Source organism: Microsporum canis, genomic scaffold, assembly GCF_000151145.1.
Source record: "Microsporum canis CBS 113480 supercont1.1 genomic scaffold, whole genome shotgun sequence".
NCBI lineage: Eukaryota > Fungi > Ascomycota > Eurotiomycetes > Onygenales > Arthrodermataceae > Microsporum > Microsporum canis.
The window spans coordinates 778,901-803,607 of NW_003299169.1; the positions used below are offsets into that span (position 1 = coordinate 778,901).

Here is a 24,707-nt window from a genome sequence, read left to right on the forward strand (position 1 = left end):
GCATTAATGCTGCGATGAACAGTACTGTTGCGTTTGATGGTGTCGAAAGCCGCCCTATAGTGACCAATATATTTGGAACCCGCCCATGCGTAAGTAGCTAATCCATAGCATTTTTCCTGTGTGTTTATGGTAGACACGTAGGCTAGGGATGCCATGCTAACGTTGATATAGTCAATTTGGCAACATGCTTGTCTTATCAGCAACTTACACCTCCCAACTTTCCGCCCTCGTTGATGGTGAAAAGCTCTACGCCTTACTTAACCGAACTATCAAATTCCTGCTACAAAGCAAACATATATCGCCTACCCTACGTAAAGATGCGGAGATCCTGACGTTGATCCGTCGTAAGCTGTTCGAGCAACCTCCGCAGCCGCAGCCGCAGCAACAACCCCCGGCACAACCACAACCCGGTAGCTTCTCCAGTGATCGATGATATGTCGAACTTTCTTCTCCCTCGATATATATCTCGAGTGTCTCGCCCACCAAGCCTCTAAAGCCACGAAGTTAACTTTTATTTCATTTTATGTGTTTTTATTCTCAACTTCTTTGTTTCTATATTTATTTCTTCTTGGGTTTATATCTTTTTATTATATTTGATGCATTGTTCAATCTATGCTCAATACCATTTTGGCGTTGGTGGCAAGTCGTCTTTTGCATATTTTTGGTCCGCTTTTTTTCCTATCAATTGTTTCACTTCTTGTAAGTTTGAAATAACTCATGGGGGCTCTTTGATGTCAAAACCATACATATATTTAAACATTTATATCCCTTCCCCCCAATGTTTGTATATTTTTATGTCTATTTTACTTACACGTTTTCATATTTGGTTCTCTATTACCCTTTTTGGCCATATTACTTCTGTAAACAAGTAGCAACTTGCCTATGGGTGGAGTGAATAGCTGATGGCAAATTTAAGGATTACAAGATTAACAGGACCTGCTAATTAATTAATTGATAGGTTACAAAAAGTTAAGAAAATATATCACAAACATATATTCCTAATATATAGTTATATCATGATATCACTGACACTATCTCTAGGAAATTGAAGGTAGCAAGTCACCATCTTTGGCAGGTTTAACATGTATAAAACTCACTCCACTTATCAAATGTGAATAGTCAAAAGAAGATTATTAGTATCCCTGGAACGCTGTAAGCAAGATATACTGATTTATTCGAAATGATACCACTGCTATTACTTGAGTTACTTTATATGTAGTAACCGAAGATGGATGGCCCCATAGTCTGTCTAGTTCACGGAGATTTCCAGCGCACTTTATGTATTTATAGAGTGGCACCAAGCTCTATCCTACCGCTGCTGTTGTTATTGTGTGTTCAGCGTGTCTGCTTTCACACCAGATATCTCGACAAGCTGCTTTGAAGGTATATCAGACGTTCTAATACAGGATACTACTGCCAGAGTATCTACATAACAGCGTGTTTAGTGGGTATTGCGTACTTCCCAGCCATCATTTGAATTAAGCTGATAATATTTGACATAGCGAGGCCATCAGCAGGGGCAAAACGATGCCGCACTCGACTTTCTTCAGTTTCCACGATCCCGACTTCCGACATAATGATGAAAACTCCCTGAAGGTCGAATTTGGCCGCCTCGCCAACCGCCGTGGCTGGACAAAGAAAAATGGTCAATATCCGCGTCGGTGGAGCCAGTGCATAGAACAAGAGTTCCAGTACCATGTTTTTTGCATCATCGACGAGGACGGCGACAAACTGTCCAACATGCAGTTGATATGCCAGAGATACTTCAACGAAACGCCGCCATCCATTAGGGCCTGTGAGAAGGTATATATCTCCCTACCATCTATCCCGAGAGCCGAAGGGCCGTGTATGAGTGGGATGAGCTGATGCCGCCATAGATACTCCGCAAGGTCCATATCAACTTATTGGACTGGCTGGATGCACGACGTTGTGGAGATGAGCCTCATGTCTTCCGGTCATACAGAGAGCTAAAGGCACACACGGAGGAAAACAAGAGATATTTCCCAAAGTTCCTCCTCGACGATGTCCCCGTCATGAAAGTCTTCTTGAGGGACTTCTTTTGAGCCCCGGGCGCTGAGTTATGATCTCTTTTTTTGACCAGTATGAAGTATGCTGCATGTCTGTCTGGCCAGGATGTATTTCCTTCTCTCCGTTAACAACCAGGAAACAATGAGTGTTTTAGTATCATATCATTTCCCCTAAGAGCCGACTGGAGAAGCAGTTATGGCCGCTAGACACCCTCCATAAGCACCGTATAAGGCTACCACACACACTCTCTCTACTCGATGTTGCTTGTACAAAGACATTCAAATAAAGATATCACGTGATAACTACTTCACTCCACCTTTTGCTTCAAAAAACTTCATCCCTTTTGGTTCCAAGGCGAAGTAATATTTCCTGTTGATTTGCTTGTGACGAGCAAGGAGAGCCGAGGGGCGGTTTGGGGGATCTAAGGGGTTCGCTGCAAGCCCGTCAGCTCTTCATGATGAGTGTCATCGGATTCTACCGAGGTTCGGGGAAAAGGGATTGATCCTCGTATTGCGAAGTTGGACTTGTTTTGGACAAGGTCTCTAGCATGCTCAAGGGCGATCAGGGCATGTGGAGAAGAAGAAGAAGAAGAAGAAGAGGGACTGATTAATAGAGCTCCCCCCGTGGAGGGTTCATAAACGCGAGAAGTCGATGGTCGTTTAGAAGTCGATGTGCTTGGTATCGCAACTAATAGAACATGAGCGTTTCAAGCTGTAGAGGATGGCTGCCGCGTGAAGGTAAGGCCCCTTGAGAAGATATAGCAGTTGTTATTCTAAAACTAACAAGTTAATCCAAGGCTTCACGGCGGACGTTGTTGGACGCGTCTTATCTGCTACTGTTCTGGCGCCATCAACAACTATACCACTCTTGCTATTTGCTCGTTACACCACCAAGGGTAAGGAATTGATTGCCAGCCGACCTCGCGTGTTCACCCTGTTGAAAGCGCTTGTATCAATTGGTCTTCTCAACGTCATAAATGGCTTTCTCAACCGACGGGCATTAAACAACTGGGTTTCCGACGAATTTGTCTGGAGGCGAGAGATTGCCTTGGTTACCGGTGGGAGCGACGGAATTGGACAGCGGATTGCACTCCTGCTTGCCCACCGCGGCCTCAGAGTCGTCGTCCTTGATGTTCAGCCACTGGGGTATAATCCACCGGCAAATCTCACTTTCTACAGATGCGACATCACATCTGCCGCGGCCGTTGCTGAGACGGCGGCGGAAATCCGTGCAGATGTTGGCGACCCAACCATCATCGTCAATAATGCCGGTATCCTGAGAACACGACCTCTACTCCAAGGCACAGAGGCCGAGACGAGACTTGCCTTTGAGGTGAATGCCCTCTCGCACTACGTGATGGCACAAGAGTTCCTACCTAGCTTGATCCGCCATAATCATGGAATGGTGGTGACGGTTGCCTCGCAGGCTGCACATGTCGCATGCGCTAGCATGGTTGACTATGCCGGAACCAAGGCCGCTGCACTGGCCTTCCACGAAGGCATTGCCACCGAGCTGAAGATACGATATAAAGCTCCCAGGATACGCACCATAGTTATCAAACCGGGCTTCTGCAAGACAAGCCTCATCGACGGCATGTCATATGAAGATACATGGTTCCATCCACTCCTTCACCCTGAAACGGTTGCAGAGCGAACAGTCGAACAGATACTGACTGGATCTAGTGGAAGGGTCATCTTACCCGGCACTACTGGCTTCTTTGCTGAGAACATACACTCCTTTCCTTTCTGGCTCCAGAACTTCATCAGGGACAGGTGCGAGAGGTCGGCGAGGACAAGCCACTGTACTTGACGTGAGACGGACAGACAGGCTGCTGTATAACTTGGTTTCCTTTGAGCCTCTCTTTTTGTATATATTATCTATTGGTTATGTCTTATGACTTCTTGCGTTGGTATAATGACCTACATCTTGGATTCCTTCTCTACTGCTCCTTCATGTGCTTCATACACTTGTACTCGTATACCTTGGGACACTGATATTTGGGACATTTATATCGACAGCTTTGCTCTGGTGGCAAACAATGCGAAGGAAGTCATGTGCAACCCGCAGTGAGCGAGGTCAAAATCGCAAGCTTGCAACTTCGTTGCCTCAAAACCCCATCGAGCATTCTTTTCCAACGCCGTCGCATTTCTTCTGCATCATCTTGCATTTCCTTCCTTTAGCCGACTGATGACTTGAGACGAACACTTCACTTCTTTTACGACTGCACGGAAATATCACGAAAAGACTTGCGACTTTTGATGACTTTGACGACTGTAACGACCTGAACGACCTAGAACGATTCTCCTTTGTGAAAATACGACTTGATTCGAATTACTATCAAACCTCTTACGACTGACGACTCTGGACTGTGAAATTACGACTACTATTTCAGTTTATACCGTGATAATAAACTCCTGGGAGATTGATCTCTCTTCCGCCTGTTGTGTTTCGCCTTCGATCGATCGTAGGCAGCCAGCGCCACCCAAGCTCCAACCCCTGCCGGATAAGCCTAATAGCCAACCACGGATTCTTCCCGGACGCTCAGCCGTGGGTCAAGTAGGGTTTTGTTTACCCGTTTACCAGCCACCGGACAATCAGCCAGCTCTCTCGCAGTCCGGTAAACAAAAACAACAACCAAGGAAGGGCGACAGCCTAATCATCTCTCTAACCACGACACACAACCACACGCTCTATCAAGGCTGTCTCGTCCAGTGGCCGGCTTCAATTCACCTGCAAGATGTTTAGAAGCCTCCTTGGAACCCAGTCGAGCAGTCGATCGTCTGGCTCTAGCCGCCACCGTCACCGTCGAGATCGCGACGAGGACGACGACAGCCGTTCGAAAACTTCATCACATTCTCACCATCATAAATCCTCACGCCATCATTCGTCTTCCTCGAAACACAAGTCCTCACGAAGTGACGATCGTGATGCGGACAAGTATTCGAGCTCGAGACGGTCCTCGCGACGATATGAGGATGAGGACGATGGCGCGCGATCCGTCGTTGCTGCCAGTGAGATAGTGTCTGAAGCTCCGTCGCGGGCATTGGACGGTGAGAGAGGTGTGATTGGTGACGACCCTGACGAACATTATAGAGAACGAAGGTCACGCAGAAAACGTTATGGTGATGACGATTCTGTGCTTGACGAAGACTTGCGAGACACACGACGTCGCGAGAGAGATACACATATTCCCGAGGAACGGACATACCGTGATGATGCCCCTTCCACGGTAGGGTCCGACCTACGAGACCCATCCCGCCGTGAGGGAGATACATACCCGGGTGAACGACGACACCGGGGAGATATTTTCTCAACCATGGAAACAGACACAGCAAAACGGGAGAACGACAGATATGATGATGACGACAGAAGGAGATATCGTCGACACGAAGAAACTAACCCTCACGACAGATACGAACCTACACGCTCGGAACGGCGCAGCAGGACTCTAGACGACCGAGCTATCTCTGACGACCAGCCTACCGAACCAGCTATTCGCAGCCGAACAACTACTTCTGGCCCCCAGACTTCACGGTCCCCATTATACCCTACTGATGGCAGCTATCCGCTGCCTCCCACTTCTGGCCCTGGACCTATGCCGCAACAATCATATTACCCTCCCACATCGGGTTCCTATCCGCCTCCAGAGGACTCCCATCAGCCGCCAATGGTCGGCTCAGCTGCCGAATACTATGGAGACCAGGGCCAATCTGTTCCTAACCAGCCTGGATACACACCTAGTGCCATATTGCCTTCCCATGTACCTGAATATGGACCCCCTCCAATGCCACAGTATGACCAGCAAGAAGCTGGTCCATCTGGACCACCGCAACATGGCACTGGTCCTGGTGTAATGGATGGTATGGCTGCTGGAGCCGCTGGTTACGGCATGGCCTCAGCCATGGCAGGAGGATTGCCGCACAGTGGCCCTTCTAACATGTCACCTACCATGCCGGGTAGCATGCCGTCTGATATACCACCTAATAATGCTCATTCCAATGTGCTGCCCGGAAACTACGACGAATCTCCGACTACTTATGCGCCATCAGAGTATCCCGAAAATCGCCCTCACCATTCATCCTCCCACGGTGGGCTTGCTGCACTTGGAGCGACAGCAGGCCTAGCAGCCGCAGCTGGCCTGGCAGCAAACGCGCACCACAATTCACATCACAACGCATACGGCAACAGCCAGCATATATCACAGTCTCAACACCAAGGTATCGGTGGTTTCCAGCAGGGCACTCTGGCATACCATAAACGCCATCATGGACCTCTCCGAAAGTTTGTTGACTTTTGGCGAGACCCAGAAGGCGTGGCATTATACGAAGAGTACTCAGAGATCACAGGAACTTGCAGATACTGTTTCGAGCCAGGAACTACCTCTCGAGATGCACCACGTAAACATCGATATCGGCGCAGACCCTCCAATGACAGCTTCGGCGGCAGGTCTAGAGTTGACAAGCTGAGTCGCTATGGCTCCTCTGAGGAAGATGGCCACCACAAGAGCTCGAACCGAAAATCGTGGTTGGCTGCTGGCCTGGCTGCATATGTGGGCAAAACACTCTTTGATAAGAGGAAGAATGACCGTCGTGATCGCTCTCCATCCATTCGTCGCACGAAATCATCTTCTTCTTCAAGTGTAGGAGGCCGGGGGCCTGCTTCGTATGGACAGACTGCCATATCGGAACGCTCCTATCCGCCATCTACCATAGGAGGTAGGCAGAGGTTTGGTAGGTACGAATCTAAGAGTGATGTTTCCAAGCCGTCCATATCGGGCCATTTGAGATCCAAGTCTGAAGGACATCAACGGCGCGATCGATCAAGCTCTTCATCCAGCGATGGCAAATCTAGCCATGGGGTGAGGTCCGCTGCCATCGCGGCTGGGGCGCTGGGTACAGCTGCGGCAGTATCATCAATGAGCCACGGACGCAAGGGGAGAAAGGTGCGCGGTAACAGCAGAAGCAGATCCCCTAGAAAGTTCCGTCGACGGTACTCTTCGTCATCCAGCTCTTCAATGGTCGATATCTCTCGCCCTCCGACTAAGAAGGGACTAGCAAGCTTTTCAACCTTCTTTACGGCGCCATCAGAGAAATCTCGAACCCGTAGGACCAGCCCTCGCAAAAGACAGAGGAACTTTTTCGGCCTTGGATCAACTTACTCATCATCAGACGATGCTGACCTTGCATTCGGATCCGGCTTTCTCAAATCACGGGCTCCAAAAAAGGGCAAAGGCCGGAAGCGTGACGAGGATATTGATGCGAAGCTTATAGGCCTGGGTGCGACTGCTGCAGGACTTGCAGCCACAGCATCAATTGGGAATAGACGACGGCAGCAAGGCCTCATTGCAGTCAAGGATCGAAAACCCAACAATAGAAACCAGATCGCTGCAGATGACAACTGGGAATCGGTATCAGATGAATTTTCCTCAGCAGACTCCGGGCTCGCATACGGAGGACCGTCATCTCGCAGTCGAGACTCATTCACGTCCGACTCCGGGGCTTCAAAATGGCGATGGCGATGGGGGACTTCGAAAAAGAAGAGACGGCAATCTCCATCCTACCCGTACAAAAACAATGCCAACGGGCGAGATTCTCAAGCCTCATACCCTCCACCATCCAGCAGCTTTCCCAGCCTCCCTTCTATGCAAAACATCGATCCTATTCCGGCTCCCGAACAATCATTGGTACCTTTTCGCAATGCACGTAATTCCTCCACTGGTGGCCCGACAGATTTAGACACGGCAAAGCCAATGTACATCTCCAACTCGGAAGCCACAGAAGTCGACCAGCCAAAGCCAGTAGTCCCCATCCCTAGTCCTTTCTACTCTCAAAAGGAGCCTGAAGGTGAGAAGACCAAACATGCCTTCAACGAAATAGCACCGGCTGCGGCAGCCGCAGCAGCAGGTGCGGCAGTGATAGGAACGGCGGATGAATATTACAATGATCACCCCTTGAAGGACTCTGTGGGAAATCTGCCAATTGACGAACACCAAACCAAAGATATGCCTTTAACATTAGTCCCGTCGCCTGGGAGTAACCATGAACATCACGATGCTAAACTCCCCAAGGATTCGGTCAGTAACATAGGCGCGGAGCGCCATCGACAAAAGCAAACAATGCCAGCTCTACCCTCTTCGCTGCCGGGCAAATATGATCAGGGGCCGGTGGTAGACCCATCTGGGGACACGAGTGTCGTTAAGCCCAAGAAACCAAGGAGTTACTTCGATGATAGTGATATACCTGCAAAGAAGCCAGAACGCAGAAGGCGAGGCTCTTCTCCAGTCCTCGACAGCTACTACTCTTATATCACCGAGGTAGAGATTCCTAAACGTAGCTCCACGGCCAAAGGTGTCCAATTTGAATTGACCAAGGAACAACAGGACAAGGAACAGCGCCAACTTGAATTAGAAAGTGAAAAAGCCAGACCTTATCAGCGAGCCGAAGAACCCATGTCAGACCCAGAGAGCTGGAAACCCAAGCCTAAGCGCCTTCATCGTAGCGAGGAAAGGGATATCTCTCCACCGCTACCTGCGGAAACGCTTGAGGAACCGCTTGATGGAAAGGATACTAGCTCATGGGGTTTGCCTGCCAGAGTCACTATTCCAGTCGTTGCTGGCGCTGCTACTGTAGCGGCTGGTCATATATTGAAAGATAAAAGGCGTGAAAAGGAAGAATGCAGCAGCTATCCTGAATCTTCTGACGCCGGACCGTCAACCACATCCAGAAAACGTTTTAATTTACCTGGTGGTATCATTGAAGAGCCTCGAGATATAGCGGAGAAGCCGGTCCCCAACCCCAAAACCAAGCCAACTTACGAAAGCTATGCGGACTACTTCGCTCCTCCTGAGCTTCGTAAATCCGGTAGCGAGACTGTTCCTGAACCCACTCCAACAGCTCAACCGGGAGGCCCTAGATTCCGTGTTATTGAACCTCGTAGCGGTGGGCTTGACCGCGAACTTCTAAGGGATGAACCAGTCAAAAGCACAAGTTTACCTTGGCCAGTTCCTCATCTAAATATCATCGAACCTACACCACCTCATAGCCGGACTAGTTCTCTCTTGGGCGATGCTAGTGAGCCAAAGGAACGTCGTGTTGCTGACCCTGTTGTCTATGTTCCTGAAATACCCACAGTTCATCACGATAAAGATGACGCTACGGCAGACCGCGATGCTCACGAAATAGAACAACATGCAGATATCGGCCATACTGCATCCTCTGGAATTACTTTACATGACGTCGCCGGAGCCGCGAAGAAACCAGACGAAAAAGATTTCGAAATTGCCCCCCCAGAGAGTGACTCCCGTGAACCCAGCTTTGAGGTGCCTTCGCCTCCTCACCATATGCCCGGTGAATTCGACGACGATATAGAATTCGCTGCCACCATTGCCGCTGGTACTGCCATGTCAGGGTTTGATCCATCTATTGTCACAGGTAACCCGGCTTATTATTCTCGTGTCTCGCCTCCTGGGTCAGAGGGTGAGGGTGGCCTGGGCGGTATTCACGGTCAAACCCCGGTATCTCCTGCTCGTGGATTTGGTGAACGGGAATCACTACCACCATCCAATAATGATGCAAACCAAGGCTCTAAGTATCATGGCCCTCTTGATCGAACCATAGATACTCCTAGTGGAATAACACCGGGCATTCTTCCTCGAGACATGGAAACCACGCGGCCTGATCCTTCCAGCCATGGGATGCCCGAAGATACAACTGCCAAGCCCGGCAAGAAAAATAAGAAGAAGCTGAAGGCTGCTAAAAAGAAGGGCAAGACCCCCGGTGAGGCACCACTTGAACCGGATTGGGAAGAAGAGTCTGCCTATACCCAACCGCAACCTACAGAAGTGCCTCGCGAAGTGGAAGTTGACCCTGTTGATGAACCGACGCCTATGAATCGAGGCTTGTTTGACGATGAAGATAAGGCAGGCAAGGGTCTTCATGACATGGATCTTAAGGGAGTGGTAGATGAGCGCGAAGAAGTACCTGCGCACGAGCCTGAGAGATGGCAAGATGCTGAAGAGGACCTAACGCCTCCTACTGTGCCTTCGGCCTTTGAAGCAAACAGTGGTTATGCCGCTCGCAATGTTGAGGACCATAAGCTAGATAACGCACTTCGTACCTCCATGCCGGGGAATTTTGATGACGTTCTGGCTGGGGACGGTACCGACAACCGAGGAGGTATGTTTTTTACGCCTGAAAAGTCTCTGCCAACAGAAAAACCGGAGTTTACAGTCCCTGAAAAATCCCAAAAAATGTCTAAAGGGAAGAAAAAACGCCGAACCGCGGATGAAACAGAGCCCTTCACAAGTGAGACTGCGGAACCCAGTACTCGTAGTGTCGAAATAGATGAACACCCTGATCATAATGCTAAAGATCCTGCCCTTGCCTCTCTACCAGAGAGTAGTGGAAGTCTGGAAAGGGGGTCATCTAAATCAAAACGCCGCTCACATCAATACAGTGAACTCATCGAATCCCAATCTGATGTTGCCTGGCCCTCGAAGCCTGAAGACGACGATTCATTGATAATTCCTCCCCGTGCTAAATCAGAGACAGCAAAGGACTATGCAAACAGCAACGAGAAGTCTCAAGAACTTTTTGGACTAATCGGCTCTTCTGCTGAAAAGGAGGAACCTGTGCAAGAAAGGGATCAATCCCCTCCGCCATCAGAAATTTCAAGTTCAAAGAAGAAGTCGAAGAAAAATCGCCGTGCTGATGATGATGAAATCAAAGCAGATGAAAATGATTTACCTACCTCGCAAAATATTGAATCAGTAAACCCAGAAGGCGCAGCTTATGGCGATCAACAAAGGCAGAAGAGTAAAGATCGGAAAAAGAATCGTAAAAGTCGATATGAGCAAATAGTCGAATCCGGGAAAGCAAGCAATAATGAAGTATGTAACTACTAATAGTCGTTAATAATGCCATTTCTATTAGCTGACAAGAACTCTCAGGACAAAAATCTCCATGATATCAGTAGTGCTAAACAACAAATTGACGAATCTTTGGATAAGAGCCAATCCCCAAGACCTTTTCTAGAAGATAGCCCTGAAATACCCTCCGTCCATGATAGTATTTTGGGACAGGGTACAAATATCACAGTTGAAAAGGCCTTAGATAACGTCCCAGCTCCCGTTTCAGCATTTCCTCTGCAGCTAAACCTGCCATCTCGTTGCCGAAGCCGCTCTGTTACCCCCTTGCCTGGTGAGAAGATTGTCGATTTGCCTACTCAGTCTCGTAGCAGGCCTTCATCGCCATCACGCTCACCACCTGATACTGCAAAAAGGGTATCCTGGCGCGGCTTCAATTTTGGCGACCTCAACAGCTCCCCAACCGCAATTCCAATACAGCTTCGGCGGCCACCTTCGACCCCCGACAGGGCAACTCATGACAGCCAGGTTTCCCCTAGCAGGCCTAGATCTGGACATAAACGGCCCAGGTCCACCGAGTTTAAGACGTCCCGTGAGTTTAGACCATTATGGCTTGTTGAACGGCACACCAGCAAAGCCGAACATCCAGTGGAGGAGTCATACCCATCTCTACCCTCAAGTAAATCTACGTCCCGAGTATCATCGGTTGAGAATTTACGAGCCAAAGCTCTTGATGGTGTAGAGTCCACGGATTTATTCTCAACCCCAAGACGCCGACCATCGTTGCAAATTGCGACTGACCACTCTTCTCATGAGGTAGATATCCTAGGTTCTCAGCAAGCCACGCCGACCGCGCACGCGTTTAAACACCAAGAAAAGGGGAGAAAGGAGAAGCCGAAATATGAGTTCCATTCCCCCTCTGAGCTTTTGCGGGATCCGATGCTTAACATGGAGATGTCCAAATCTGCATTGAACGATGTACCACCGTCCCCAGAAGGTACTGTGATTCACGATGATGATAGGAAAATGGGGTTGGACGATATAGATTTACAGAACCTGCCACCTTTGCCTGAGTCGCCAATCCATGAAGACCTTCCTGTATCGGGCGAGTTGGATAGAGCCACCCCTGACACTGGTCATGGTGCATCAACATCTTCAAATAATGAACGCGTTGTTGAGTTAGCAGATGCATCAAAAAAGCCAGCCGTAACAGTCTCTTCTGAGCAGCTCCCATCACTTCCTGATAGCCGTCCATCCAGCCCCAGCGCTGGTAAGGAGGTGGAACATGACGTATTGGCAGAGGATATTGACCGTTCTTTGACTCCGCAACCGACTCATCGTAGACTAGATGAAGTTTCAAACGACATTCCTATGGATATTCCAGTTCCAGATTCAGCCCCTGTTACGCCTACTCAGGGGTCGCCCACTTATCGTGCCAGCGAGGCTAGTGAATACGGATCAGTCGATGAAGACCACTTCGTGGATGCCAGCAGTCAGGCACCTATGAGCCCATCATATCAGAGAGATGTTGATTCACCCACTACACCAACTCATCCAGTGATGGACTACCTGCCCCGTGAAGCAAATGTCATTATCCCGTCCACTACTGAGTTGCCAGCTCCTGTTGTACCGGAGGCAGAGAATATCTCCAACGACACAGACGCCGAATCTGTCATGACTGTACAAAAGGATGACTTATTTGGAAAGGAACCCGAACTAGATCCTATGGCAGAAGAAACTCAAGAGCCTGAAGCCCCAGAGCCATCAAAATCTAAAAATAACAAGAAAAAGAAAAAGAGAGATAGTGATACAGAGGCAATTTCTACTGCACCGCCTACAGAGCTTGATGTTCCTGCAGATCCAATTCCTGAACCTGCCCCCGAGCCTGAAACGGAGAGGGAGCCACTGATAGATAACTCAATTGATCCCATATCTTCCACAATTACTGATCAGGCCCCGGCCGAAGAAATTACCATTAGCGAAGAAAGCAAAGCGGAGTCCCTAAAACAGGAACCAGCGCCCGAACCTGCGGCTAAATCTAAGGGTAAGAAGAGCAAAAGTAAAAAAGGGCGAAAGAATAAAATCGTGGCAGATCCTGTTGAGGAGCCTAGGCAAAAGGCTGATGAGCCTTCGGCTACCATTCCTACTCCATCAAAGGAAGAAACAGCAATTATTGAGGATCGAGTTTCGGAAGCTCCCGCGAGCGAAACAGTTAATATTGAGCGGGATGATGCTGTGATCAGCTCTGCCACTGACATTCATCCGCAATCGCAACACGACAATCAAGATATTGTGGATGCTGTCCCTGATAGCCTTGTGGAAGTAGCAAGAGGACTAGCAGATGATGAACCCGCTGGCTTAGTGAATCCTCTGGATAAACAAAACAGCCCTACTGAACCTCAGCCAGCCGAAAAGGAAGAAGGTGCTGGTGACCCGGAATATCCTACGGCTAGTGTTTCCGAGGAAGGTCAACAAGGTCATCCACAGGAGAATGAAGTAACCACTCAGCCTTTCTTTTCTGGTGAAGTTGACCCTGTTCCAATGGAGGCTCTTCCGGAAGATATTCCTCTTCCCCCTTCGGATCTCAATGAAATTGATGCCCTCAATCCTGCCCAGGATCAGACACAGCCGGCAACGCAAGTTGATGATGGCACAAAAGAGCAAGCGATACTTCTGCCTGGTAGTCCTCTGCAGAACCCACAGGATTTACCGTTGCCAGAACCCAGCTTAGATGAAGCTGATATTTTGGAAGAATCGGGTGAAACAGAGACAAAGCAACCAATGCTACGTGATAATATGAATAACACCTTACCTTCCATCCATCCGAATGATCTGGCGATCGAAACTGATGCACTTCATGGGGCCACTGATGTACGAGAGATAGAACCGGGGAACGAAGAATTGCTTGATACCACTGCCAGCCCAAAGCCAGCTATTGCCTCTCCTGTTGATGAAGGTCTGCTCATAGGCCAGGACACCCGTGAGTTACAATCTCCTGCGACCACCGACGCTCCGGGCCACAGTGAGGTTTCGGAGGATAAAACGAATGATGCAGCTGGTCCAGCTCCCAGCCCAACCAACCAAACATACGAAAAGGGCGACCAAAGTGATCCTGACGTGTTTTTCGATACTGTTCAAGATGTGAATGCTCATGCCAAGCATGAAAATCTAGATGAGCTGGCGGGTAAGGAGCCGGAACCTACCTTTGCAGACAAACCTGAAGAAGTGGCGGAGTCTGAACCTAAGCAGAAGAAGAAGAAAGGTAAGAAGGGGAAAAAGGACCGTAAAAATGCCAATTCTCTTGAGAATGAAGCATCAACATCCGTCGAACCATCAGAAGTACCAGTGAGATTTAATGACGCTGAAGGGGCTCCGGCTGTCGCCTCGAATGAAGAGATTCCTGAACCACCGGCCATTGATGAACAACCACTTGAGGCGGAGGGAGCCAGGGATTTACCCTTGTCAACAGCTGCAGGCGCTAATGCGGCCGAAGCTGGAGAGATAGCCAATGATAGTCCACCACATATTCCTGGTGACAGCAGCTCTCAATTCGATCAATTCGATGTGCGGTCAGCGTCGAAACAATCCAAAAAGCAAAAGAAAAAGGACAAGAAAAAGCAAGCATCTGCTGATGCCCCGGGAGAAACCGTTCCTGAGGCAAGCACAGTCGAAGGGGACGTCGAAAATATTGCATTGGAGGTTCAAGACAAAACAGCAGTTCCTAAAGATATTGGTGAAGACCAGCCGATAGATAAAGGGGAAAACGACCTTCCAGGTGTTGGCCCTGATTCTGTGGAAGAGAAGTCAGAGGATATACCCGTCGACGTCTCATTTGAGAAAGGAGAGCCGCTCAAAGAGGATACATTGCCAATAGATGCTGAGCGTGAAGACTCTGCTCAATTGGAGATAGATGACGGAACCTCTGGCGAGAAAGATTCAAATATCGTGAAGGGTGCCGAAGAAAGTGAAACCATGCAATTCAAATCCCCTGTCGATGAATCAGGCCTGCAAGCAGAGAAAATCCCCTCCACTGAAGAAGTTATAAAGCCTGCCAAATCCAAGAAGGATAAGAAGGGGAAGAAGTCCAAAAAGAATCGCGAAGCCCTGCCTGGGGAAAATGAACCTGAGGGCGCAGAGCCAGCTAAGCCTGCCGAAGAGCAACCGCCCAAGGTTTTGGACAACGAGCCATCCATCACAGATGACCTTCCCGCTGAAGAGCAGCCTTTGGAATCCCAGGGAGACCGGTCGTTAAACGCTGATAATGCTCCAGCGGAAACTTCTGTCGAGAAACCATTAACAGCTAAGGAAAAGAAGAAAAAGAAAAAGAACCGAGGAGCATTAACTGCGGATGAGGAAACCCAGCTTGCTGGGCCATGCGCTACGCCTACTGCTCCTGAAGACGATGCTGAGCCCGAGGATACTGGTCTGCCGGAGGCCAAAGATGAGGCTAAGGATACTCAGCCTGCCGAGCACCTGGCCGAAGAACCATCAAGCGTTGATAATTTGCCAACAGAACTAGAGCCTCTAGAAGCATCTAGTGAACAGGTAGAAGGCGCTGATGGTATATCGGCGGAACCGCAAACCCTGGAACAAGTGAGCGAACATCCATCAGGTGTAGATGACTGGAAAACGGAGCCGCAGTATTTGGAACCATCAAATGAGCTTGTATCGGATGATGTAGATAAGACGCCCATGGAGTCTCAGCCCTTGGAAGCCTCTCAAAATGAACAGGCACCAGATGACGACAAAACGGTAACTGAACCCCAGCCCTTGGAACCATCAAATGAGCAGTCATTACCTATTGATGACACCCTGGTTGAACCTCAACCTTCCCTACATTTAACCGAGGAGCCACTAGAAAGTCCTAAAGATCCACAGGCTTTGGAACCTTCGATCGAGAAACCAGCAGACTCCTACAATATCTCAAAGGAGGCGTCTCTTGATAAACCCTTGCCAGTAAAGGAGAAGAAAAAGAAAAAGAAGAAGAATCGATCTCAGTCATTAGACGATGGGTCTCAAGCTGTTGAAGCACCAGTTCCTCTTGAAGAGACACCGGCAGAGGAGCCTCAACAAGATAAGCCCGCGGAGCTTGAGAAGGGCACACCCACAGGACCGCCGGATGATAAGCCCCCAGAACCCTCTGAAGCTAAAGCAGCAGAGGACCAACCGGATGCTCCTGTAGAGCCCCTAGAAGACAAACTGCCATCCATTGACAATGCAGTCGCGGAAATTCCGGCTGAGGCGCCTTTAACAGCCAAGGAGAAGAGGAAAAAGAAAAAGAAAAAAGGCCAGTCGCTCTCTGTTGATGATGGGTCTCAAGCCATAGAGACTCCGGAACCTCTTGATAATTCACCAGCGGGCCCTCTCGAGAATAAACCGATGGAAAGTGAGCGGGATACGGAATCCCAGGAACCTTTGTCCACCGATAGGTTGCCCGAGCCTCGCCAAGGGGTGCCCTCAGAATCACAGGATAATACGCCTCATGCTACAGAAGTACCTTCTCATATTAAAGTTTCGCCAGCAGAATCTCTTGAGGACAATCCTTCCGATTCTCAACCCTATGAGGCCATCGAACTCGGGGAGATAAAGCAGGACCCTAACCTCCATGAATCTCAAGCGTATGGGTCCGCCGAACTCGTGGAGGAAAAACAGCTAGAAACTCAGCAAAGCTTGGACTTGGAAACCAAGCAAGATGAGCCCACCACGCTGGTTGAGGATAAGCTGCCAGAAACACATAAGATTCAGGACTCCGCCCCTCAAGAGTACGATCCTGCCCAACCTTTGGATAACAAACAGTCAGAATCTTATCCATTTGAACTCCATGAGCCTAAGCCCATCGAGTCTACAGGGGAAAGGCAGCCAGAAACCGACACTCCAGAGCCTCAGCCAATCGAGCCTACGGAGGAAAAACAACCGGAACTTGCGGCTCCAGAGCTCCAGGAGAATGGACCAGTCGAATTTTCAGACGAGAAACAGTCGGGGCCTCAGGAGAAAGCTTTGGGAGAACAAGAGGAGGAACAGCCTGAACCGCAAGCAAATAAAAGTTCAGAAACCCGGGAGCATGAATCCGCCGACCTTGTGGACGACAGCCAGCTAAAATCTCAAGCTGATGAACCCTCTGAATCTTTAGAAGGAGAGCTAGTAGAGAATTTAGAGGATAAGGCAATTGATCCTGTAGACGACGCTCCCGCGGAACCGTCAACCAATATGGCTCCTTCACTGAAAGAAAAAAAGAAAAAGAAGAAAAAGAAAGGCCAATCCAAAACTTTGGAGGATGACAAACCCGAGGCGGTAGATACACCAACTCCCGTTGAAGAGCCCCCTACTGGTTCTATGGATGATCAGTCCACGCTGGAAACGCCAACCGCAAAGCCTCTTACAGCCAAAGAAAAGAAAAAGCAGAAGAAACGTGAAAAACAATTATCTTTGTCTGAGGAATCCCAGTCCATAACAACGTCTGATGCTCCTAAAACATCTCCTATTGAAACCCCAAAGGACCAAGCCTTGGAAATAGATACCCATTCCGTGGAGAATCCTGTTGAAGAGCCTTCTATAGAGAAAGAAGCGGAAATGAACCAGGATCCACTGCCCTTGGAAGATGTATCTGAGCCTAAAGAGGCAGTGCATCCCTCGGAAAGCCTCCCTGTGGAATCTTTGGGCGAAGAGGCTGTGGGAATCGATACCGTCATGGAAGAACCATCTCCGGAAACTCCTCTGTCGGCTAAGGAAAAGAAAAAGAAGAAGAAGAAGAACGAGAAAAAGCCAGCGCCTTTGGAACATGAGCCTGAGCCGTCTAAAGAGGTTCCACCGCCCTCTGAAAGCATTCTCGACGAGGCATTTGGTACTGATTCCATATCGGTCGAAACTTCTACAGAAAAACCTCTGTCAGCTAAGGAGAAAAAAAAGAAAAAGAGAAACCAAGAGCCTCAACCTTGGGAAAGTGAATCTCAGCCTGTGAAAGCGCCTCTTGATCCAGATAATATAGATGTGACACCCTTGAGCCAGGAGGCCTCAGGCGTTGATAACGCTTCGGCGGAGACCCCTTTCGAGCAACCTTTGACAGCGAAGGAGAAGAAGAAGGCAAAAAAGGGCAAAAAATTAAAGCAACCGATGGACTGGACAGAGGAGGTTCCCCAAGACACCGAAATATCGGGTGAAAAAACCCAGCCAGAGATCCCCATTCCAACCGGAGGTGCTGTCGCGCCGGAGCCCATGTCTTCTTCTATTGAACCTGTGCAAGAAGATATTGAAAAACAACCTGAAGATCAAGTGGGACCGTCAATTGAGCCCAGTTCGATCAGCCAAGGTACTGCTGATATAGACATCGACCAAGGAGATTCTACAACAGTAACTGGTCCCGAAGGAGCCGGTGGTGAAAATAAAATTAGCAATCCAGACGAGGACGGTAAAGATTTTCAACTCTCTATATCTAAGAAGAGCAAAAGTAAGAAAAAGGCTAAAGATTCTGGTTGGACTGATGTAATTCCGCCTACGCAGGTTGATAATGGGCCTGCAATCCCTCCTACGGAGTTTGAGTCTCAGCAACGATCGTTATTTATTAATGAAGAACCTCCCAAAGAATTTGATGCCACGCCCGATGCCACGGATGCTTTATTACGAAATGACGCCTCAAACAATCCCCCCGATGCCACCGAATTAGACCTGGCCGTATCGAAGCCCAAGCCATCAGACCGCCCGACCGATGTTGATGTTTACCCCGAGGATATGATAGCCACTGCTGAGGAACCAGTATCAGCTCCCATTGATGAAACTGCCAATCCCGAATTAATTCCTCTCCCGGAATCAATGGAAACGGACACAGAACAAATTGTGCCCCCGGGGGAAACAGGTCAAGAAGGTATTGAAACACCCAAGGAGGTCGAGTGCACTGGACCGGGGCAATCTCTTGATGACCAAAATAAGGAACATATCCAAGAGAGCGCCGCTGAGAATCCTGCCGAACCACTACCTAATGAGAGTAAAGACTTATCACCAATTGGTCTAGGGGATGCACTTAACGAATCTTCAGTTCCTGAGCCGCAAGATCAATCAATATCAATTCCCCTACCGCCTACGTTGCCTACAGAACAAGAATTGGAGGACAATCCTGAAGCCTTAACTGGGGCAAAGGGTTTAGTGGAAGAGACGTGTCCCGAATCCATCATTCAGCGGGAAACCCAGGAAATGCAGAATGAAACCCCTACCTCAACTTCTGAGACAATTTATTTCGCTAGTTCAACGAAACCTTACGAACAACAGTCTACCGAACTCCCACAGGCTGCGAGAATAGATATAGTTCTTGATACTGCAGATGAGCCCCCAACAGAAGTTCCAAATACTGAAGCCGATTTACCTCTTGACCCTACTGAAAATCCAATACCTAATGTTCATGATTCTTCGGCCGCTCCTTTAGATGGCCACTTGATTGGAGATGCCCCAATCAGCTCTGCACCCGAGCCTGAAATGGTAATTGATGAACTACCAACTCAACATGTAGGCAAGAGCTCCAAAAAAGAGAAGAAGAAGAAGAAGAAGGATGTGGTCCTTGAGCAAGAACCTGAAGTTGGTCCTGAAGCACCGGAGGGTAATGTGATAAATTTACCTGAAGAACATAACGCCCCAGAACCCGCCGCTGCTGAAACGGAGGAGAAACCGCTTCGTGCGCTTTCGAAAAAGGAGCAGAAAGCTGCCAAGAAGAAGGCTCGGAAAGCTGCAATTGACGTCCTTGAAGAGGATTTGGGGAAGGGTACCGAGGAACCCAGTCCAATCCCGGGCGTGCTAGATGCCACGGCTGGTATGGTTGAAGATATAAATATCGACAGATCCGTTGATGCCCAAATCACTGAAAAGCCAGATGAAGCTGCTACCGGGGAAGAATATGAAATGGAAGAACGACCCATTTCGACGGTCGTGGCAGCTGATTCTATCGAAAGAGATATTCCCTCTCTGCCTACCTCAACCTCACAAGAAAATAGCTCTGCCCTGCCTGAAGCTCCCGTTGTGACGGCTACAACCAAGGACCAAGCCGCCTGGGGAGAAGTCTCTGGCTCAACGAAGAAATCGAAGAAACAGAAGAAGCGCGGTAAAGGTATGGTAGCTGCGTCTACTGATCCCGGTGCTGACGACGATATGAAGGAGATTGAGCTGGGAAAAGAAGAGAATAAAGAAGAAATTGTTCTGGAACCAACAGTACCGGAACAATCTTCGAAGAAAAATAAGAAAAAGAAAAAGAAAAACATCGGCAGCCTGGATGGTGAAGCTAAAAGCTCCGCTGCGGAAGAAAAGAAGGACACCGAGAAGCCTGTCGAGTCTCCCGTCTGTCCTGAAGTTGACATGTCTGTTGCTGGCGAGGATGCAGCCCAAAAAGAGGACGAGGTATGGCCAACTATTGACTGGGATCATATCCATGAACATGTATCTAATACTATTCCGTACGCTCAGGTTGACAACGAACGAGAGGTGGACACGGCATCATTGGATCTCCAGCTTTCCGGTGACCATGAAGTCACCAACGATACCCCGGAGATCCAGCAGTCAGAGCTTCCCGACTCTATGACGGCTGATATCGGAGACTTCAGCGAAGACACGATGCCCAAGGGTGAGCAGAACTTAGAAGATAAACCAGTGGAAATGGCCCCTGAGGAAACTGAACTAGCCCTTGAGACGGTCGACCCGGGGAAGCTGAAGGATACGAATGATTTTCGCCCAGTCGTGGAAGACAGCCAAGCGACGCCCGAAACTAACAATACTCCCAAAGAGCCGCATAATGAACCGGAAGAAGTAAGACGTGAACCAGATCAAGTTGCCTTTTCTGGCGATGCCACCCAGACTGAAGTTGTTCCCGAGAAGAGCGAGGATATATCTGAATTTGTACCAGATTCAGCTATGGATATTGACGATGCCCCCAAAGATCCATCGCAAGACCACGGTGTAGTAATGGAAGATAGTACTAGAGATATATCTATGGAGGATTCAATCACACCACCCCCCAAACAGACGACAGCCGATGCTTCTGAATCTAACGATCTGGCACCAGTTTTTCCAGTAGATGCTACCCAGCCCGTGGAATTTGGCCCAGCGAAAGAACAACGGACTGAAGATGTGTCAATAGGAAACGAGCCTGGCCCAGAACCGACAGCGAAGACAGAAATGGAGACACCTACGGAGGTCCCAATAGGCTCAACACAAGAGGAAGAAACTTCGTCAAAGGAAGCCAAGGGGAGGAAAGGGAAAAAGGGCAAGAAGTCAAAAGGCAAGGGCAAGGACATAGAGGAAGACAAGAGTGAGACCCCTTTGCTTCAAATGGAGGAGTTTCAAGACCCATCAAATGTGAGGCCTCAAGATGTAGCCGAACGGGCGGAGCCAAGTCCTGAGTTTCTCTCAAAGCAACTAGAAGTGGAAGACGTTCCTATACCAACGACGAGTGAAATAGGGGAAAGGGCCAAGGCCAAAGGTCGTGCGGTTGGTGATATTGAATGGACTGGATCTGCAGGACAAGACAGTCAGGAGATAACAAGTGCTCAGGGTGCACATGAAAACCTCCTGGACAAGCCTGAAATTGTGCCAGAAGAACCTCCTCAGGAAGCCGAAGATGCCCTCCCAGCAACCAGCAAGAAATCCAAAGACAAGAAGAAGGACAAAACAATTGCTGTAGAAACAGAACAACCACAAGATTTGCCGCTCCCCCTAACTTCTGTTGAACCTGAGGCTCCAATCGAAACCATGGAACCCGTTACAGAGGCCCCAAAGGACAAAATGCCTGAACAAGAGGAATTCCTCCCGAATGTTACGAAGAGGAAAGGGAAGAAGAAGTCCAAAGATAAGGGTAAACGTCTAGAGCCTTCTGTGGTAACGGAAAAAAGTCCCCCGGATGCGTCTCGTGAGCCACCTGTTGAGCCGGAGGAACCAGTCAAATCCGATGATCCTACTCTTGCTGTCCCAAAAGAACCACAGAGCGGGCCGGAGGATGATTTACCGGCGTTGGTCGTGAGCAAACGGGTGAATAAGAACAAACGAAAGAACAAAGCACAGGTTCTCGAGTGTCCCAGCCCGGATAACACAGAAGCCCAGTTACCAACCCCCCAACCTGAACCCGTAACTGAAGCAGCCGTGGAAACCTCGGAAGTGCCCGACTGGTCGCAGCAACATGAATTTTCCCTTGGAGATATCAGCTCTTCAGCCAGAGAAGAAATAACAACCACCAGGGACCTCGATACACCAGTACAGGGCCCCTCTGGTACCGAAAGGGAGCTTAACAAGCCAACCAAGGACGTTGAAATGCAAGACAGGTCAATTGATGAGGCCGAAGCAATGGCACCGACTCCCAAGTGTCCAGACAATGATGACCCTTTCTCGGTTGAGTCAAGTACCAAGGAACGGTCCTCATCCATCCTCTTTCACTCATCACCGTCGACCCGGGACATCGGCTACATGACCACCCCAGCTCGTCATGTAATGGAGGATGAGGAACCCGAAGAGCGGCCATCCACGCCTACACCGAGCCGATGGTACAAGCCCATTGAGACTGACGATAAGCCTCTTGATGATGTTGCCACCCACCATGCACTCCTCCCTACCCCTGAGAAGGAAACGATAGAACCAGCCATGGCTGAAGGCACCACATCCAAGTCCCCTGAGCAAGCCAGACCTCCTTTGGAACCACCATCTCTCTTTGGAGGCCCCTATGGGCTCGCTGAACGAGGGAGATCCGCCTCCAGATCCGCCTCTCCGCCCAAGACTCCCCTAGGAACGATCAAGGAACACTCCACCATCTCTCCGCCATACGCAAACCCGCCTTCTCCAGCCTTCCCCCAGCCGACCCCAGACACCGCCACCACCGTCCGCGGCCCCGAGAAGAAGAAACCGGCCCAGCAACCGGCCAGGACGGCGTCTGATGTCGATATCATCCGCAGCCCAGAATCGACACCACCAAAACTTCTACGTCGAGTTAAAAGCAGCCGCAGCACGGACCTTAAAGCGGCGAGCCAACGTGACCTTCGGCGCGGAAGAACTCGAACTCCGTCCCCCAGCCTCCAACAAGCCGAAGAAGAAGAAGAAGCGCGACAACTTCCATCGTCTTCAACCTACGATCCGGTCACAGACAAGGGCAAAGCGCCGCTGCGAGGCATGGCCGCCGACGTTTATGTAAGTTTAGATATCACAGTTACTGAAAGCAATGATTTTAATCCTCGCTAACAGGAAGGCTGTATGTAGGAAGGATGGGGCGATGTCCAGGGCGCCCCGCCGCTGTCGCCTACTCGCCCGCCCAGTGTGCGCCGCCGTCGCAGTCTACAGCGCCTCCAGGAGCTCGAAACCCGTCTCGACCAGCTCGTATCTGAGAACCGTCTGCTTGGCTCCTCGAAAGCTGCTGCCGAAAGAGCAATTGAGAGCCATGCTGTCGCCCAGCGGCAGCATGCCCGCGCATTAGAAGCACGTGACCAGACCATACAGAACAAGGAGCTGGAGATACAGCAGCTACAGAAATCGTCAGACTGGCTGAAGAAAGAGATTGCCAGGCTGACGGAGGTCAATGAAGGCCTTGCTGCTGCCAACGCCAGCTACGCAGCCTCTCGCGGACTTGATGGCGGCGACAGCTCAAACTACAAGAAGGAATGGGAGAAATCGCAGCAGGAGCTGGAGAAGGTTCGAGCGCAGTACGCCCAGCTATCCTCAGGTCTGGAGCAGATGGTCAAGCACGAAGTCGGCACTGCGCTGGCCGATAAGGATGCCGAGATACAGTTACTGCGCGACAACCTAGCAGATGCGCAGCACAAGATCAAAGAGCTCCAGCAGCAGATCCAAGCCGCCTCCAAAGACGACATTCTCGTCTTCCATGATGAAGATTATTTTGATAACGCCTGCCAGAAACTATGCCAACACGTCCAGCAATGGGTCCTGAGATTCTCTAAATTTTCTGATATGCGCGTATGCCGCACAACCGGTGTGCTCCGCGACGAGAAGATTGTTGACCGGTTTGAGAATGCAATCCTAGATGGAACTGATGTTGACACATACCTCTCTGATCGTGTGAGACGAAGGGACGTTTTCATGTCGGTTGCGATGACGATGATGTGGGAATACATATTCACCCGCTACCTATTCGGGATGGACCGAGAGCAACGACAAAAGCTCAAGACACTCGAAAAGCACCTGGCTGAAGTTGGCCCGCCAAACGCAGTCCATAAATGGAGAGCCACTACTTTAACCCTTCTTTCCAAACGTCCATCCTTCAAAGAACTACGCGCGCAAGATACGGAGGCTGTCGTTCAGGAAATCTACCGTACCCTCTCAAAGCTACTTCCTCCTCCTCATGAACTAGAGAAAACCGTGCTTGACTCTCTTCGGAATGTGATGCGGTCCGCAGTCGACCTTTCAATCAAGATGCGCACCCAACGTGCAGAGTACATAATGTTGCCTCCCTTACAGCCTGAATATGACACCAATGGCGAATTGCTCAGGAAAGTCTACTTTAACGCCGCACTTATGAACGAACGCAGCGGTGAGACTACCTCAAATGAAGAGCTTGAGGCGCAACGGGCAGTCGTCCGCATGGTTCTCTTCCCTTTGGTTGTCAAGAAGGGCAGCGATGAGGGCGATGGTGACGAAGAGATAGTTGTTTGTCCTGCCCAAGTCCTCGTCGCTAGGCCTCCAAAAGATAGGAAATCGTCCAAGGGGCTAAGCGCTGATAGACAGAGCGTTAGATCCGTTCAAAGTTTCCCGTCCATCAGTATGGACCCGAGCAACCCGAGCAACATAGTATGAGGCGTCACACTCATATCTTCTCGTTCGCTCAGGGGATACTCTTGATGACATTTCC

At 49.6% G+C, this 24,707-nt stretch overlaps 4 protein-coding genes across 4 annotated transcripts in view; all 4 read left to right on the top strand.

Annotated features, from left to right (window-relative positions):
- Positions 1-433, top strand: part of MCYG_00297 (C6 zinc finger domain-containing protein) — a gene marked incomplete at both ends in the record, with an annotated part of 3,577 nt that extends 3,144 nt beyond the window's left edge. Inside the window, 2 exons of the mRNA XM_002850147.1 lie at positions 50-93; positions 172-433. Of these exons, the coding sequence (XP_002850193.1) occupies positions 50-93; positions 172-433 (306 nt within the window). The remainder of the gene's footprint in view (positions 1-49; positions 94-171) is intronic.
- A 1,094-nt stretch (positions 434-1,527) lies between these two features.
- MCYG_00298 (uncharacterized protein) lies at positions 1,528-2,063 on the top strand (the record flags this gene model as incomplete). The annotated part of the gene is made up of 2 exons (XM_002850148.1): positions 1,528-1,803; positions 1,878-2,063. The coding sequence occupies 2 exons, from the start codon at positions 1,528-1,530 to the stop codon at positions 2,061-2,063; spliced, it is 462 nt and encodes a 153-aa protein (XP_002850194.1).
- A 662-nt stretch (positions 2,064-2,725) lies between these two features.
- On the top strand, positions 2,726-3,837 carry MCYG_00299 (17-beta-hydroxysteroid dehydrogenase; the record flags this gene model as incomplete). Its single annotated transcript, XM_002850149.1, has 2 exons — positions 2,726-2,765; positions 2,825-3,837. 2 exons carry the CDS (start codon positions 2,726-2,728, stop codon positions 3,835-3,837), a joined length of 1,053 nt encoding a protein of 350 aa, XP_002850195.1.
- Positions 3,838-4,765: 928 nt separating this feature from the next.
- On the top strand, positions 4,766-24,664 carry MCYG_00300 (conserved hypothetical protein; the record flags this gene model as incomplete). Its single annotated transcript, XM_002850150.1, has 4 exons — positions 4,766-10,915; positions 10,976-20,266; positions 20,333-23,035; positions 23,105-24,664. The coding sequence occupies 4 exons, from the start codon at positions 4,766-4,768 to the stop codon at positions 24,650-24,652; spliced, it is 19,692 nt and encodes a 6,563-aa protein (XP_002850196.1).
- Between the last annotated feature and the right edge of the window lie 43 nt (positions 24,665-24,707).